The sequence below is a fragment of the Cyprinodon tularosa genome, unplaced genomic scaffold (genome assembly GCF_016077235.1).
Source record: "Cyprinodon tularosa strain WSP-4 unplaced genomic scaffold, ASM1607723v1 ctg98, whole genome shotgun sequence".
NCBI lineage: Eukaryota > Metazoa > Chordata > Actinopteri > Cyprinodontiformes > Cyprinodontidae > Cyprinodon > Cyprinodon tularosa.
The window spans coordinates 3,107,833-3,122,563 of NW_024039762.1; the positions used below are offsets into that span (position 1 = coordinate 3,107,833).

The 14,731-nt window shown below is 38.3% G+C and overlaps 2 protein-coding genes across 4 annotated transcripts in view; both read left to right on the forward strand.

Moving 5' to 3' along the window:
* Positions 1–617: 617 nt before the first annotated feature.
* On the forward strand, positions 618–5,427 carry eomesb (eomesodermin homolog b). The gene is made up of 7 exons (XM_038275908.1): positions 618–839; positions 2,015–2,671; positions 2,750–2,904; positions 3,077–3,198; positions 3,534–3,692; positions 4,308–4,369; positions 4,553–5,427. Exons 2-7 carry the CDS (start codon positions 2,160–2,162, stop codon positions 5,328–5,330), a joined length of 1,788 nt encoding a protein of 595 aa, XP_038131836.1. The 5' UTR covers positions 618–839; positions 2,015–2,159; the 3' UTR covers positions 5,331–5,427.
* Positions 5,428–9,410: 3,983 nt separating this feature from the next.
* LOC119777090 (ankyrin repeat and IBR domain-containing protein 1-like) overlaps positions 9,411–14,731 on the forward strand; it is a 50,387-nt gene continuing 45,066 nt past the window's right edge. The window contains exon 1 of one of the 3 annotated variants that reach the window (XM_038275877.1): positions 9,411–9,586. The gene's annotated coding sequence lies outside the window, so the exon portion shown is untranslated. Of the gene's footprint in view, positions 9,587–9,685; positions 9,839–14,731 lie in introns of those variants that run through there. The other 2 variants (XM_038275879.1, XM_038275878.1) reach the window with 2 other exon arrangements.

Genomic DNA, 14,731 nt, shown 5'->3' on the forward strand with positions numbered 1-14,731 from the left:
GGAAAAGGCTGATAGGAAACCAAAGTGATCTAAGAAGTCTTGTCACTTTTGTGACAAACTGAAAAAAACATCACCCGTTCCAGTGTTATTTGGAAAACAGAACATAGTGGTTCTCTTCTGAAATAAAATTTTGTTTCAAGAGATTAAAAAAAATATATTTTCTGCCATTTTCCACTTTTCTCAGTGAATCTCACACAGATGATTCCGACATTTATGTCTAACCTTAACCTACTGGCTGCTTAAATCCAGACTAATAACGAAAACATGGGATTAAGTCATTAAAACAAAGAAAATAAAATGTATTTAATATGTGTTTCCTCTTGCAAATCTTTATAGTGTCATACAAAAGCTTACATTGGTAATTCTGTGTGTTTTTATTTGCAGAATATTTGGTTTAGACTTCCAGGGATTTACTTAAAATTAAATATATTAATGTAACAAAAAAAACTAAGCTGAAATCTGTAATAGCTCCTGATGCTGCAGTCTGAATGTGATAGATGGGATGAGGATGCAGGCTCCCTCACACACCGGGTCCGTGATGCTGAGGAACCCCTGCCCCTCCCCTGGTGATCAGATAAAAGGCTACTATCAGCGCGTCATGGCCACAAGGAGAGAGATCTGCGGCGAAGTGCGCCTCTCCTCCGCCCACCTCCAGGGCTCTCTGGCTTCATACTGAATCTCACATCACCTCTCTTCGCACAACATGATGGCACTGTCTGGCTTGGGTTCAACTTGGCAGATCGTTTGACATATTTACTTTTGTTTTGTTTTTTAAGGTTATATTTTATTTTACAGCTACTGAAGCTGATTTTTCAACAGATCTAGGAAACAACTGCTTGGTAAGTTTTTATATTGATTTCAAGAAATGTTCTAAATCCAACGTTCAATTAATTGATTGGTTACTTTAGTCAGTTAGTTCATTGTTTTCTTCAAACACTTAAATCTAACTTGTAAATTATTTATCCCCCCCAAAAAAATCCCTAAATTTTTTTTATTATTATTTTTAAATGTCTTATATTGTTTTTTTTATTATTATTTTTGCTGACAACATGCGCCTGAATTTAATTCTCTTCATTTGTTTTATCTGATCTGTCGGATGCAGGAAGCATCACAGGTTACTTCAAACGGAAAAATAATTGTCTATTTTCCTGTTTCTGGTCGTCGGTCCCGTTGGGACGCGGGAGCGCATCAGAAATGAATGAATGTAAATTCATTAATGAAACGAGTTTCTATTTCCTTTGGCACCTTCTTCTTCTTTTTGAGTATTTGAGGAAATGTAACGAGTAAATTTCTCCACTGTGAGATCAATAAGTTAATAAATAAATCATATAATTTCAAAAGCACGATTAAGTTTCTTATTGTAATCCAAACATATATATTTAAGAATTATTAGTATATTTTCAACCGAAGGATTAAATCCAAACATTTATACAATGTTATATATATTTATATACTTTTTTTTTTTTTTTTTTTTTTTTTTGGATAACCATTTTCTGAATTCAAAATTGCATTTTCCCCTCTGAAAATGGGTGTCACAAATTTGGGTGCGGGCGCGTTTTCAGTGATGGTTGCATCTAAAATCTGTGCATCCTATTTAAGGTTTGTCATATGATTTACAAGAAATTGTCAGGGATGTCTTCAATCAAACGAATAAATATATATAAGTGCTAGAGGATAAACAAAAATGCGTTCTTATCTGATGCATTTGATTAGACAGTTGAGATTCCTTTTTGTCAATTCTTGAAACTAATCATCTAAATTTCGATTGTTCGATACTTTATATTGTTATTCAACAATATAAAATGCAGTTTGACACGTTAAAATTTTATTTTAGTTGGCTTTTGAAGATAAAGAAAAAAATAAAGGGAATAAGTATATTTTTTCAGTAACCAGGTTTAATGTATGTTTTTGTTTTACATCATCACAAATTATAATTTTACTCTACGATTATCTGAAGCCCTTTGGGCCTTTGATCTCACTTTTTTTTTTTGGCTTAACTGCCTTTGACCTGCAGGTCTCTTCGCCTCCATCCATAGCGCACACTCCAGGGAACACTTGAAGAAGTTTGAGCACCGGATCGGTGGCTTAAACACATCCCCGAAGGGTGCAAGACAGAAGTCAAACAGGTTTCATTCCTCTAGGAGGAGACAGAAGCAGTTATGCTGGGCAGTGAGGGGGAAAGCAGCGCGTACTCATCCTCCAAAGACGCAGCGGATGAGAAGCGCGCCTCTCCAGCTGTGGATGGAGACGAACCGGCGGGCAGCAGGTATCCGGAGCACGGCGCATCCTCCGATCGCTTCTATATCCCATCTACGATTTCCAAGCAGAGCCCAGAAGCGGCGAACCCTTGCTCGTTTCTCCCATACACCCCCAGCGGGGCCGTGTACCCCCCGTCTGGCGCTGCCAGGTATCCCTCATCGCTCCACCTGGGCTCCGTGTTGCCTCCCGCCGGGTATTCCCCCTCAGCCGCCGGGCGAAACCACTTCAGCACCTCCTACCAACACGGTCAGAACCTGGGCTGCCTTTATAATCCTTACACCGCCTCCGGTTCTGCTCTGAGTAACGTGGCCCTGCCGGGGCCCGCGAGGGCCCAGGTTTACCTGTGCAACCGGCCGCTCTGGCTCAAGTTCCACCGTCACCAGACCGAGATGATCATCACCAAGCAGGGCAGGTCAGACGGCTGGAACTCAGATAGAACTAAGATGATATGATTATTAGAACGATGTGGCTCATGAATGATTGTTTCCAGGCGGATGTTCCCCTTTCTCAGTTTTAACATCGCCGGGCTGAACGTGTCAGCGCATTATAACGTGTTTGTGGAGGTGGTGCTCGCAGACCCAAACCACTGGAGGTTCCAGGGAGGCAAATGGGTCACCTGTGGAAAGGCGGACAACAACAACCAAGGTAAATATGTCCAAAAAAAAAAAAAGAAGCTTTTTGGAAAATCCAATTTTGGAATTTCCTCCTCGATTAGAGAACACAAGTAAAATATTTTTAAGACTTTTTTTTATTTTTATAATAAGTTTATTTTTCTTCCTATGATTTTATGTTTTTTTTTTCTTTTTTTTTATCTTAGGAAACAAAGTCTACATCCACCCTGAGTCACCTAACACCGGGGCCCACTGGATGAGGCAAGAGATCTCCTTCAGTAAACTCAAACTCACCAACAACAAGGGGACCAGCCACAACACATCACAGGTTAACAAGGCCATTTAAATTGTGATATAGTCGAAGTCTTGCCTTTATATATATATATATATATATATATATATATATATATATATATATATATATATATATATATATATATATATATATATATATATATATATATATATATATATATATATATATATATATATACTTCCCCTTATATTGCTGTCAGCAAACTCGTTTACTTGCATGTGCGGTATTTTTTCACAAATATGTAGATTTGTTGTAATGTCATTTAAAAAAGATACTTTTTTATGTTTTTTTTTTTATTTTTTTATTTTACAGTTTCACATTTGTTATGATTATTCTTCTGCTTACAGATGGTGGTCCTGCAATCGCTTCATAAGTACCAGCCCAGGCTGCATATTGTGGAAGTGGCAGAGGATGGAGTGGAGGACATCAGCAGTGATGTTAAGACGCAGTGTTTCACTTTTCCGGAGACTCAGTTCATAGCAGTCACTGCCTACCAGAACACCGATGTAAGTGGGAAAACAAACATAACATTTAACATAATTATCTCTTACTTTTTTTTATTTTCTATTTAACAGTCTATGACTGTCAATCAATGGAGCTGACTGAAAATGTTCATTATTATTCTCAGGGCCAGTTGAAGGCGATATGAGGCCAAGTCAGGTTTACAACTAATATTTTAAAGAGAAGGCTTTTCTTTTGAATCTTTATCAACCAAATACTTTGGTTGATGATTTCTCCAACATTTTAAACAGAGGAGTGGTTTAATTATATAGCTTTTCTCCTACAGAACAATGAATGGAGAACAATATTGTGTGTCTACAAAATCATTTGTATTATTCCTCTTAAATAACTAAATACAGATAAAGATGCAATAAAAACATTTTAACGCTCTACTCCTGCCTGTGAGATTTAGAAACCAAAACCAGATTTCTGTGAGGATTAAAATCAATTCTTTAACATGTGAACTAAAGACATCTCTGGATGAAATGTTGCTGAGGGTCATCTGGAAGCAATGCATAAAACTTATATTTATATATGTTTGTTCTCCATAAAGACAACCAAAGACATATGTTTTTTGTGTGCATTCTGATGTCTAATTCTTTTGTTTTGCTTTTCTTTAGATCACACAGTTAAAAATTGATCACAACCCTTTTGCCAAAGGTTTCAGAGATAACTATGATTCGTAAGTACTTTTTTTACGCTGCCTGTCATTCCTCTCAGAAACCAAACCAAAATGTTTCCATGCCACATAACTGCATCTGACAACTCATTTTGCAAGCACACCCCCCCCACACACACACACATACACCCACCCTACAAACACAAGCACAAACCTTAGATTTACTTTGTTTTATTATTTTTCCAGAATGTACACAGCCACCGAGAACGACCGTCTCACCCCATCTCCAACCGACTCACCCCATGCCCACCAGATTGTGCCTGGCACTCGTTACACCATGCAGCCCCTCTTCCAGGACCAGTTTGTCAACAACCTCCCCCAGAACCGCTTCTACAACTGTGAGAGAGCCGTACCGCAAACTAGCAGTCTCCTTTCACCTCAGACAGAAGACGCAGCATCACAGAGGTGGTTTGTCACCTCTATGCAGCAGGGGGGGAACAACAGCACCACCGGCAGCAAACTTGACTTGACACCCTATGAGGGGGAGTACTCAAGCTCTCTCCTTCCTTATGGCATCAAATCCCTGTCCATGCAGACAACCCATGCTCTCAGCTACTACCCAGACTCTCCTTTCACCACAATGACAGCAGGGTGGGGGTCCAGAGCAGCTTACCAAAGAAAAGTCCCTCCTAGTCTGCCATGGTCACCCCGACCCAGCCCCACAGCTGGTTTCCCTGAAGAGTCTGTGAAGATTAAACCGCAGATACAAGACGAGGTGAGTAGTGAAGCTCTGATCAGCTCCTGGACAGAGACTCATATGTCAACCCTCTCCCCAAACAAGGCTGACTCATTTTCCATCGCCTGCAAGCGAAGGCGTTTGTCTCTTAACGGTCCAAGCACACAAGACTCACCTGCAAACAGCAAGTGTGAAGAGCTGGCCGCTGCCACTATCAGTGGCCCCTATAGTAAAGAGCCCCCACCTACAAAAAGCATGGCTTACTATCCTTTTTACACAAACCCCTGATTTCTGATTTAAGTTTTTGTCAAACTTTAAAAAGAACATCCTCACTTTGTTAGGGATCATCCACCGCGGGGATTAACAAATCACTTTCTGCCTTTTTTTTTTTTAAATCAAATTTGCTTTGTTTGTGATGAACTTACAAATTCCTATTTATGTGAAATTATCAAGCATATGTGCAACAAATGACCAGACTACACAAATAAGCTTTACCCTCCGGGAATATGGACTCATTTAAGTGTTTATTCATTTCAATTATTTATATCCTAAATGTTTTCAAAGGCCCGAACAAGATTAGTGTATTTGGAATTTGTTCTAACGCATGTGATTTCTTTTTTTTTTTTTTTTTTTTATACATATATAAAAAAGAAGTGCTATTTTGTGTCAGACATCATTGCATCTAGCTTTGTGGTCAGATTGTGAGCTTTCAGATTATTTATTGAAGGTCTGTTTGTATGAAATGTGTGCACTGGTGAGATGTGAGAATAATATGCTATATATTGCTTCAAATTGCAGATATTTGATAATAAAAGGAGTATGTGTCTTTATTGTGTATTAAACTTGTTTAAATTGCTTTTTTTGTTCTTGTTGAAATGCAGGATTATTTCCATGGCCTATTGTTAAAGCAGACTTATGAGGGCTACAAGGCATCGTGATTTGTCAAGCAGCACTTCATCAAACGAAAGGCTTTTTTGTAGACTTTGTCTCACTCTAGTGGCGTAATGTTGTCATTACACGAGGTGCTGCATTTATTCTGGTACATAATTTCTTTCTAAATTTCCCATCTCTGCTAGGGTTGGTTACCTTTTAATTTTATAATATTATGCTTATCGTCTTATTCTTAATGTTATCTCTTTTAATTCTTTTATACTCTTCGTTGCAACATATTCCTCATTGGATTTTAAAAAGTCATCTTTTTTTTAAATTATTTTTTTAGTTTGTAGCATCATCGCTTTATGACTTTTTTTTTTAATATGTAGGCTATGTATAATATTTAGGACGGCTAATAACAGTTTTAAATAATCCTTCTGTTTCATTGTTATCTCAGTTGTTTTTTTTTTTTGTTTTGGAAGCACAAACTGCAGCCTTCTCCCCAATACATCACCCTTTCAAATGTATTTCTTTATTGATCTGCAGCACGTTCAAGAGGAGTCACGATTGTACAGCCAAAAACAGAACATTGAACACCATCAATAGTATTTATAAATGCGGTTAAATCAGAACTTTTTTTTATATATCCTATCTTAATTAATGTATAGCAGAGGAGAACATGATATGTGATAGGCTTAGGGTATAAACAGGGCCAACTTGATTTTTTTTCTACCTCAGTGATAAGGTTCAATAAGTGAAGACCATATATCTCATAGAAAATAACAGCACTCTGCTTCAGGTGATTTTTGTCAATTTTGATTACAATAGCTCACAGCTAATATAAAAAGTGTCTGAGGAAACTCAAACGTCACATAGGATCATTTAACAAGGATGTTTAATACAGAAATTTTATGGCCTTGCTTGCTTGACAGATGTCCAGTAGACAGTCATTGATAAGTCAAAACATAAACTGTCATTTTCACAGAGGGCGGCTATTCACACAGTCCTGTATCCATGCAGTTGTTTGGAAAGTTAAGTGGAGGGAAAAGTGTGTGGAATACAGCAGGTGATTAAGAAGCTCTTGAGAGGAATGCAATGGCAAGCATATTCCGCAGATTAAATTACAATTCACGAGGCGTGGAATGCAGCTGGAGTCAGAGCATGCATCAGGACATGGGCTAAAATTACTGCATTGCATGTCTTTAACATCTCCTGCACCTGGTTTAGATGCAAGACTGAAATCTTGCTCAGTTTTTCACGGGCCTGTTTTCAGATTAAAATAAATGTCACTTTTCATTAAATACCAAGGTCGCAGAGTATTTAGAAAGAGTGATAAGGTACATAATCTGAGTTTCTAGAGTTTCTGTGAAGTTTTCACAGTCAGTGCTGATGTGTGAAGCCATGTCATCAGCTGTATCCATCACACAGCATGCTCTGTATTCTAGCACATCTAGCACAGTTAGTGCTTATCTGGGAACATCTGAGCACTCTATAGTTCCTTCTGCTGACAAACCTTATATTGATGCTAATTCTACCTCCTACAATAAACTTACACATAACTGCACTGCAGAAAATGACAGTGTTTAATCACCATGGTATCCCTGTGCTTAAATTGGAAGCAAACTTGCTACATTAGATCACTGATTCCCTACGTTTAGCTCAAGACCCCACTTGGATTTCTTGATCAACTTGTAGTCAGAGGTGTAAAGGAGTAAATGTATGGACTGAACTTCTTTACTTAAGTAAAAAAGTACAAGTTCTACATGGTACAGAATAACAAAAGTAAAATGCAATTTTTAACCATAAAAGATACATAATAATGTTCCAGCTCCAATCTTTAAAACTCCTTTATTCACAGCATTAAAGCTCTAAATAGCATTACAATTAAAATAGAACCTAAATGGGAAATGTCCTGCATCTCAGAATCTGATTCATTGTCTCCATTTTTATTCAGGCCCCATCTTCAGCCATGTCGCTATCCATGTTTTCCTATCAACAAAGTGTGTTCCAAATAGAGACTGTCTTTGTGCTCTTGACTTTCCTTCTGTTTTGTTATAGCTGTTACGTCACGTCGTTATCATGTTATAGTGAGTAACAAGCTAGTTTTAAAAAGTAAGGAGTAAAAAGAAGAGATATTGTGTTCAAAAGCAGAGAGTAAAAGTAAAAAGACCTCAGAAAAATAAACACACAAGTAACGTAAAACTACTAAAATAAGCTACTTAAGAACAGTAACAAAGTATATATACTTCTGCTTAAAATCCAACAGAAATTTAACCAATCATTAAATATATGTTCCAGTGCCTAAGGATTAAAACATAATTTAGTAATGGACAAACCCATGGTTCGTTGATTAGTTTGAAATGTTTTATAATCAGCCAAAAGTTTGGATCACGATAAATCAATTCTTTTACCGTTTAGTTGGTCAGACGCTGAGGATTTTGGGAACCTCTACCTTAGATAATCTATAATCTATAAAGATGAACATAAAGAAGAACATGATAGAAACTCCACACAACAACACAGATGAACTGTACCTAACTTGAAATACTTTATTTTTACGCCATGCCAAAGGGATGCTAAGATTTATATGCAGTTGCTCCTGAACATATAGGTTTATGACTCTAACTAACCTGTGTGATATAGATATATATTAAAAAAAAATAAATGTAACTATAGGTGTATTTCAATTTAAAGGTTCTTCCATGATCAACTGTTTTTGACCCATTTTCCCCTACCAGTGGCAACAGCAGGATAGTATAGGACATCACGTATTTCAAAGTAGCATGATCTGTTTTATAGTACAGATTCAATACCAGATAAAATAAATAAATAAGTTATCTGGCACTGCAAGGCTCATAACTTTTATTATTATTATTAATGGTTTTAAATGGGTATTAAACTCTTGTCCAATCTGTGGATTTTTATGTTAAATAAAAGTCCGTCATATTTAAAATGTTATCTTATTTTGTTTATATATAAGCGTTTCATCTTTCCCTCTGTGCCTCACAACCAGACTGTCGGCTACAATGAACGCGAACTCAGTCCTGGCAACCCAACTGTCAGCTATGGTGAACGGGGACTCAGACCTGGCAACCTCGACTGTCAGCTATGGTGAACGGGGGACTCAGACCTGGCAACCCAATTCAGCTATAGTGAACGGGGACTCGGACCTGGCAACCAGAATGTCAGCTATAGATAACGGCGACTCGGACCTGGCAACCCGACTGTCGGCTACAATGAACGGGGACTCAGACCTGGCAACCCGACTGTTAGCTACAATGAACGGGGACTCGGACCTGGCAACCTGACTTAGCTATAGAACGGGGACTTAGACCTGGCAACCCGACTGTCGGCTACAATTAACGGGGACTTGGACCTGGCAACCCGACTCAGCTATACAACAGCGACTCAGACCTGGCAACCCGACTGTCAACTATAGTAAACTGGGACTAAGACCTGGCAACCCGACTGTCATCTATGGTGAACGGGGACTCAGACCTGGCAACCCGACTGTCAGCTATAGTGAACGGGGACTCAGCGTGAGCTACATCTCTCATCTAAGCAGCGTCTCTCCATAAAGACTGCCTTACATGTAAAAGCTTATTTTGGACGGTTGTAACTGGCAACCACCTCACAAAGCCAAGTTTCCAGCAACAATAGGTACATTCTGTGTAAGTCACAGTACTTGTCACACTCTGTTTACTGAGTTTATCAACTGTTCTAATAAGCGTGAAGTTGGCTAGCAGCGGTGCTAGCCTCGTAGCTTCCCAGCTAGCGCGCGCGCTGACGTTAGTCCACGCAGAGGCTAGCGTCACGGTGTTTTTTGTTTATGAATGCCACATTGCTAACGAGACTGGTTTTGTTTTCCCATAACTAGCTGCGATGACAGTAAGCGGAGCGGTTTGCAGCCTGAATAAAATGAGGTCAGTAAGCGTTCAATGTCTATATTGGGTAGGAATGAAAACACAACAGAGCGAATATGGAAGGGTCTGCTTCATGACAACATCACGCGCTGTCAGTTTGAGCTAGCGAAAATGGTAAACAGCATGAGGGGGCACAAAGGCCCGCATCAAGAGTTCTGGGAGAAGTTGAAGCTAAGCGGACAAACTGGCGTTTCTTTCCTGTTATTCAGACGAACTGTTTAGATAGTTGTTGTTGTGTGGGAGTGTCGTTAACTATTGCCAAGCGGGTTAATTAGTAATACACATGGCATCTAACCACCTCTAACGGGTTTTTGTTGTGTGGGAAATGATGTCTAGCTCTCATCAAGGTTTATGTTGTTGTCTTTTTTTCCTCTTCTTGTGATCGTTTGTGATCTGTCTTCACATGCTCCAGAGGCAGCAGCTCTGTTTATACAGTTCCTCAGTTGTAAACATTATACCTTCCGGTCACTGAACAAAAAACTATAAATAGAAAGTTTGTTCCAATAATAAAGGCTTTGCTAAGAATCTAGAATGCTAACACACTTTTTTGAATCGAAAACTGATAGTGAAACATCTTTTTGCAAGATCATAGCAATAGAAACAGTGCACAACTTAACATTTTAGGGGAGGGGGAAGCTTTGATGGGCTTTTATGTGTTTATTAGTCAGTTATTAATATGTTGTTACTATAAAAGAGCCTTAAGCTATGCTGTCATGAGTGATCATTTCTTAAATTTGCTTTAGACAAGGAGTGACACCATTTGACTGCTGGTGAGGAGATGTGTGAGCTAGGTAGGAAAGCTTTTGCAAATAACCTCAGTTTATCCACTAGGTTATGCCATGAACATGTGAGGGCTGATTAAAAACATACTAGGGTTGTCTTGATCACAAAAAAAAAAAAAAATGCAATGCGTCAATATATCAACATATTATGATCAATTTAATTGAATAATTGTCGACTCTTATCAATGCATTAAAATCCAACCCCTTTGATGAGCTGATTTATTAGAGCTGGAAAAATGTGTCTTCATTTTAATATGAAAACTCTGCCTTCCCCACTGACTTTTAATGAATGCACCAGGTCTTTAACCGGTCTCTTTCACCTTGTTTTAGTGTAGTTAATATTAACTACTAACTGTAAAAAACTTGCTATGAATGTATGAAGGCAGCACATCCTTATTTGAAATGTGAGATGTCTAAAACACAGACTAAAACACACATAGCATGTCCCATGAACAACAGTGGATGTGGATTTTTCATACCTAAAACAGAATAACTTAACAGTTATATCTCTTATCGGATGGAAAGAATGAAGGACGTGCTTTATTTAAAAAATTAGTGTTGCACTGATGCCATTCTTTGGCCCCGATACTGATGCCTGATACCTGATACCATACCGATCTATTGCATCTGTTTGAAATTTGTATGTGTGTGTGTATAATCATGGCTTTGTCAAGCTGCTGCCTACATTTGTGAAGCAGGAGAAAGACTAATACAAAGTGAATCCAGTAGAACTTTTTATTGTCTACCTGGATACTTTTGGCTCTCAAATTGTTATTGGTGCCATATTTGTTGGTACTCGCCGATACCACCATTTTCGATACCACCATTTTAGTAATGGATCGGGGCCCAGTCCGATTCTGGTATCAGTGCAGCACTATCAACAATACAGATTCAAAATGGCAAATTAAGTCCAGTTTCAGTCCAGTTTATTCAGCAATAACACAGTTGTTTAACTGTGAGAGTTTGTTAAAGAGACTAGAAAAATAAGTGAAAAAAGAAAAAAAACCTCCCTGTCAAGTATGAGCATGAGCTACGATAACCTACAGATTAGTGCTGCAGTTCTGTGTTTTGGCCACAGGTGCCGTTATCATTAGAAAACGCCATCATGCTCTACAACCAGATGCTAACCCTATAGTCTGATGGTTTTCTGATTAGTTTCCAATAGATTGATCTTTGATCAGAATCGGAGTCACTACCAGATCCGTACCGGAAGCACAATCCCTACATCAGTTCATTTGCTCATGTGCAAGCAGATATTCATCCAGGTTGCTGTAAATATTGTAAATATGGCACTAAAAGTATTTACTTCTATCCTTAAATCACCAAAGAATGCTCAGCTACATGTAAAAACATTTCATGTCTTTTCTGAGACAGTGGTAATCCTTTTACATTCTCTCCGTTACACTGCTAGTCGGATGTCATAGTCGGACATGCTCAGAGCTGTGCGGCGAAACATGATCTGCTTTTTTGTTGTTTCTTTTTGTAGATTATGCATGTACTATAACATTAAAATCAGAGGCTAAAGTAAAACTTGAAAAGATTAGATTTATGTTTAAATACAAAGCTGAAAAATCTAGTTCCTGGACGTAGCGTAGGATACCATTTCCGGGATGGATTGGGCACAGTCGAGTGATAAAACAGCAGTGATTTAAATGCATGTAATTTCTCAGAAAATCAATTAATAACCGCTTCTTACGCTTCTTATTTTTGGGGAGAGAAAATATGGTTATGGTCTCCTTGATGAAGTAAAATCGAGGGCGAACAGGATGTTTATCTGGTTGCTGACGGGTCGTACTACCTGTACGGATCAGGTAGTGACACCCAGACTCTCCATCAATCTCTGCTTATTTCTACTAGATCTGTTCTTCTTGGGCCTTAAAACCAAAATCTGTAAATCTTCTGCTAGGAAGATAATTGGTATCAAAGAGTTACATAAAAAATATGTATTTATCTGAGGGGTAATCATAATGATTCACAGGCCGGAGTGTTTTTACTCCTGTAAATAACAGTGTACTACATTTCTCTGTCTCCCCCTGAAGAGCTGTAAACAGATAACAGAAGGACACACGGCATGACTTGTATGAGCTAATCAGGAGTCACATGACAAACAGCTGATTGTTATTTTTATTGTTGGTGGTGATTTCTTGTGAAATCCTACCTAAATTCTTTTTCCTCACATGCTACCCAAAAACAGAAATAACCTGAACAGAGCTCATATAAACATTTCTGGAATCCAGAGTTTCCACACCAGCTCTTAATTTGCTCTATCAGGACAAATTTCCGTGCTCATCCTGCCTCATGACCAAAACCTTCAAAGCACTGAGGAATGAGAGTGTCTGGCGCTTTTCTGGGTCACATGTCTAATTCCAATCCCACCTTTTTTCAACCGATGAGACCTTTTGATATAACTGCTTTCTACATGCCACATCATTTAAATTGTACGAACTTCTCCTGACTTTATTACAAACTACAATGTATTTTAAAATGATTGTATGTGATTGCCAAACAAAAAGACAGCTTATTGGTGTTATACCTGGTGAAAAGATACAATCGATAATATGAATAATATTCATCCTTCCTCAGTGAATATTTGATGCATGTCAACCAGCGTTGCTCAGTTAGAACCCAATGTTTTCGTCCGTTACTCTTTGCAACAAAGATCAGGCTCAAATTGATAGTGTTGTTAATAATCAATGCTGGACTTGTACTACATCGAGCAATTACATTGTGAAGAGGATACTGCTAATACGTTAAGATACCTCAATAAAACAAGCATTTGAACAGAAAAAGCCAAACTTTCATTGCACATTTTGAATGCATTCATAAATTACAGTTTTATTGTACCAAATGCAAAATGTATCCTTCTTTTGTACATTTCACTTAATTACTGCTCGGAGTTAATTGGTTTTTTATTTTATTATTTTATGAAATGGTGGGTTTTAAAAGCTATACCCACGCTAAAGATGATTTAATTACAAAATTAGTTGCTGTTAATTTTTTATTTACCCATTTTTCATTGTTAATAGGATTAATAAGTTATTGAGATTGTTTAAGCTCTGCTCTGGACTTCATTCTGTTGAGTCATTCTGTTTTACTGGACTGTTGGTTTAGCTCTACAGAGACGTCTCCGTTAGCTTACAGGGTATTTTTCATTTTAAGATAATTCATTGGTCAGGGAGCCTTAAGTTATTGAAAGCTTGGGATGCAGATTAACAATACTACCTGCTTTAAACCTTTCTACAACCTTTCTTTGTCTTCTTCTTCTTGTATTTTATGGCGGTTGGCAAACAACTTTTGGTGTATTACCGTAACCAACTGCTTGATTTCCTCCTTCAATAATGGCAGTAATACCGTAGATCGTCACTAGGAGGCGAGGCGTCGAGGAACTGAGAGCGTGATGTGTAAACGGTCGTCAGAACCAAGCTCGGCCTGGTTAACTGATCTGAGCACGGACCGGTCTCGGCATGGATCGGTTTTTCAAGGGTAGTGTAAATGGGGTAAATGGATGGATGGATAATTTCATAAGAACACTTATTCTACAGTTTGTTTATTAAAAGTGATAAAAAAGGAGGCTAAAAGCACAAAATTGGTGCAAATATTTGAAAACCATCCTCCTCACAATGATGCTCTACTTTATTTTTGCCTATCAGATAAAACCCCCTGTCAAATACATCAATATTTGGGGTCGTAATATAACATCATTGGTAATATTTCATAAATGAGTTTAGGTATATCAGGAATAATGTACCCATGATGCAGTGCTTTGTGTATTTGTGCAGATGCAGTAGGTACCATGTACAGATCAGCCTCTCTGTGTCCAAACGGTGATGAACATATGGTGCTCTGGTGGAAATAGAAAGCTGACTTGCAGCATGTTAGTCCCCATGTGGAGGTATGGGGCTTTATTATGGGTTCTGGCCTCTGTGGGGACAGCAGAATTGGCACCAGGAAGCGGAAGTTCCTGGTGATGCCAAAGGAAGTCTTGTCCTTCACTCTGTGTGAGCTTTGAGCTCATTCTGTTCAGTTATACAAAAAAAAAAAGGGGGGGGCAGAATTACAGCGATGCTGACACCTGTGTTTGTCACAGAGAAGCCCGAGCAACACTGAGGAT

Coding starts and splice junctions, on each gene's coding strand:
- eomesb (XM_038275908.1), top strand. CDS start 2,160: ATGCTGGGCAGTGAGGGGGAAAGCAGCGCGTACTCATCCTCCAAAGAC. Junction 2,905..3,076: donor GGCGGACAACAACAACCAAG/GTAAATATGTCC, acceptor TTTTTATCTTAG/GAAACAAAGTCTACATCCAC. Junction 3,693..4,307: donor CTGCCTACCAGAACACCGAT/GTAAGTGGGAAA, acceptor GCTTTTCTTTAG/ATCACACAGTTAAAAATTGA.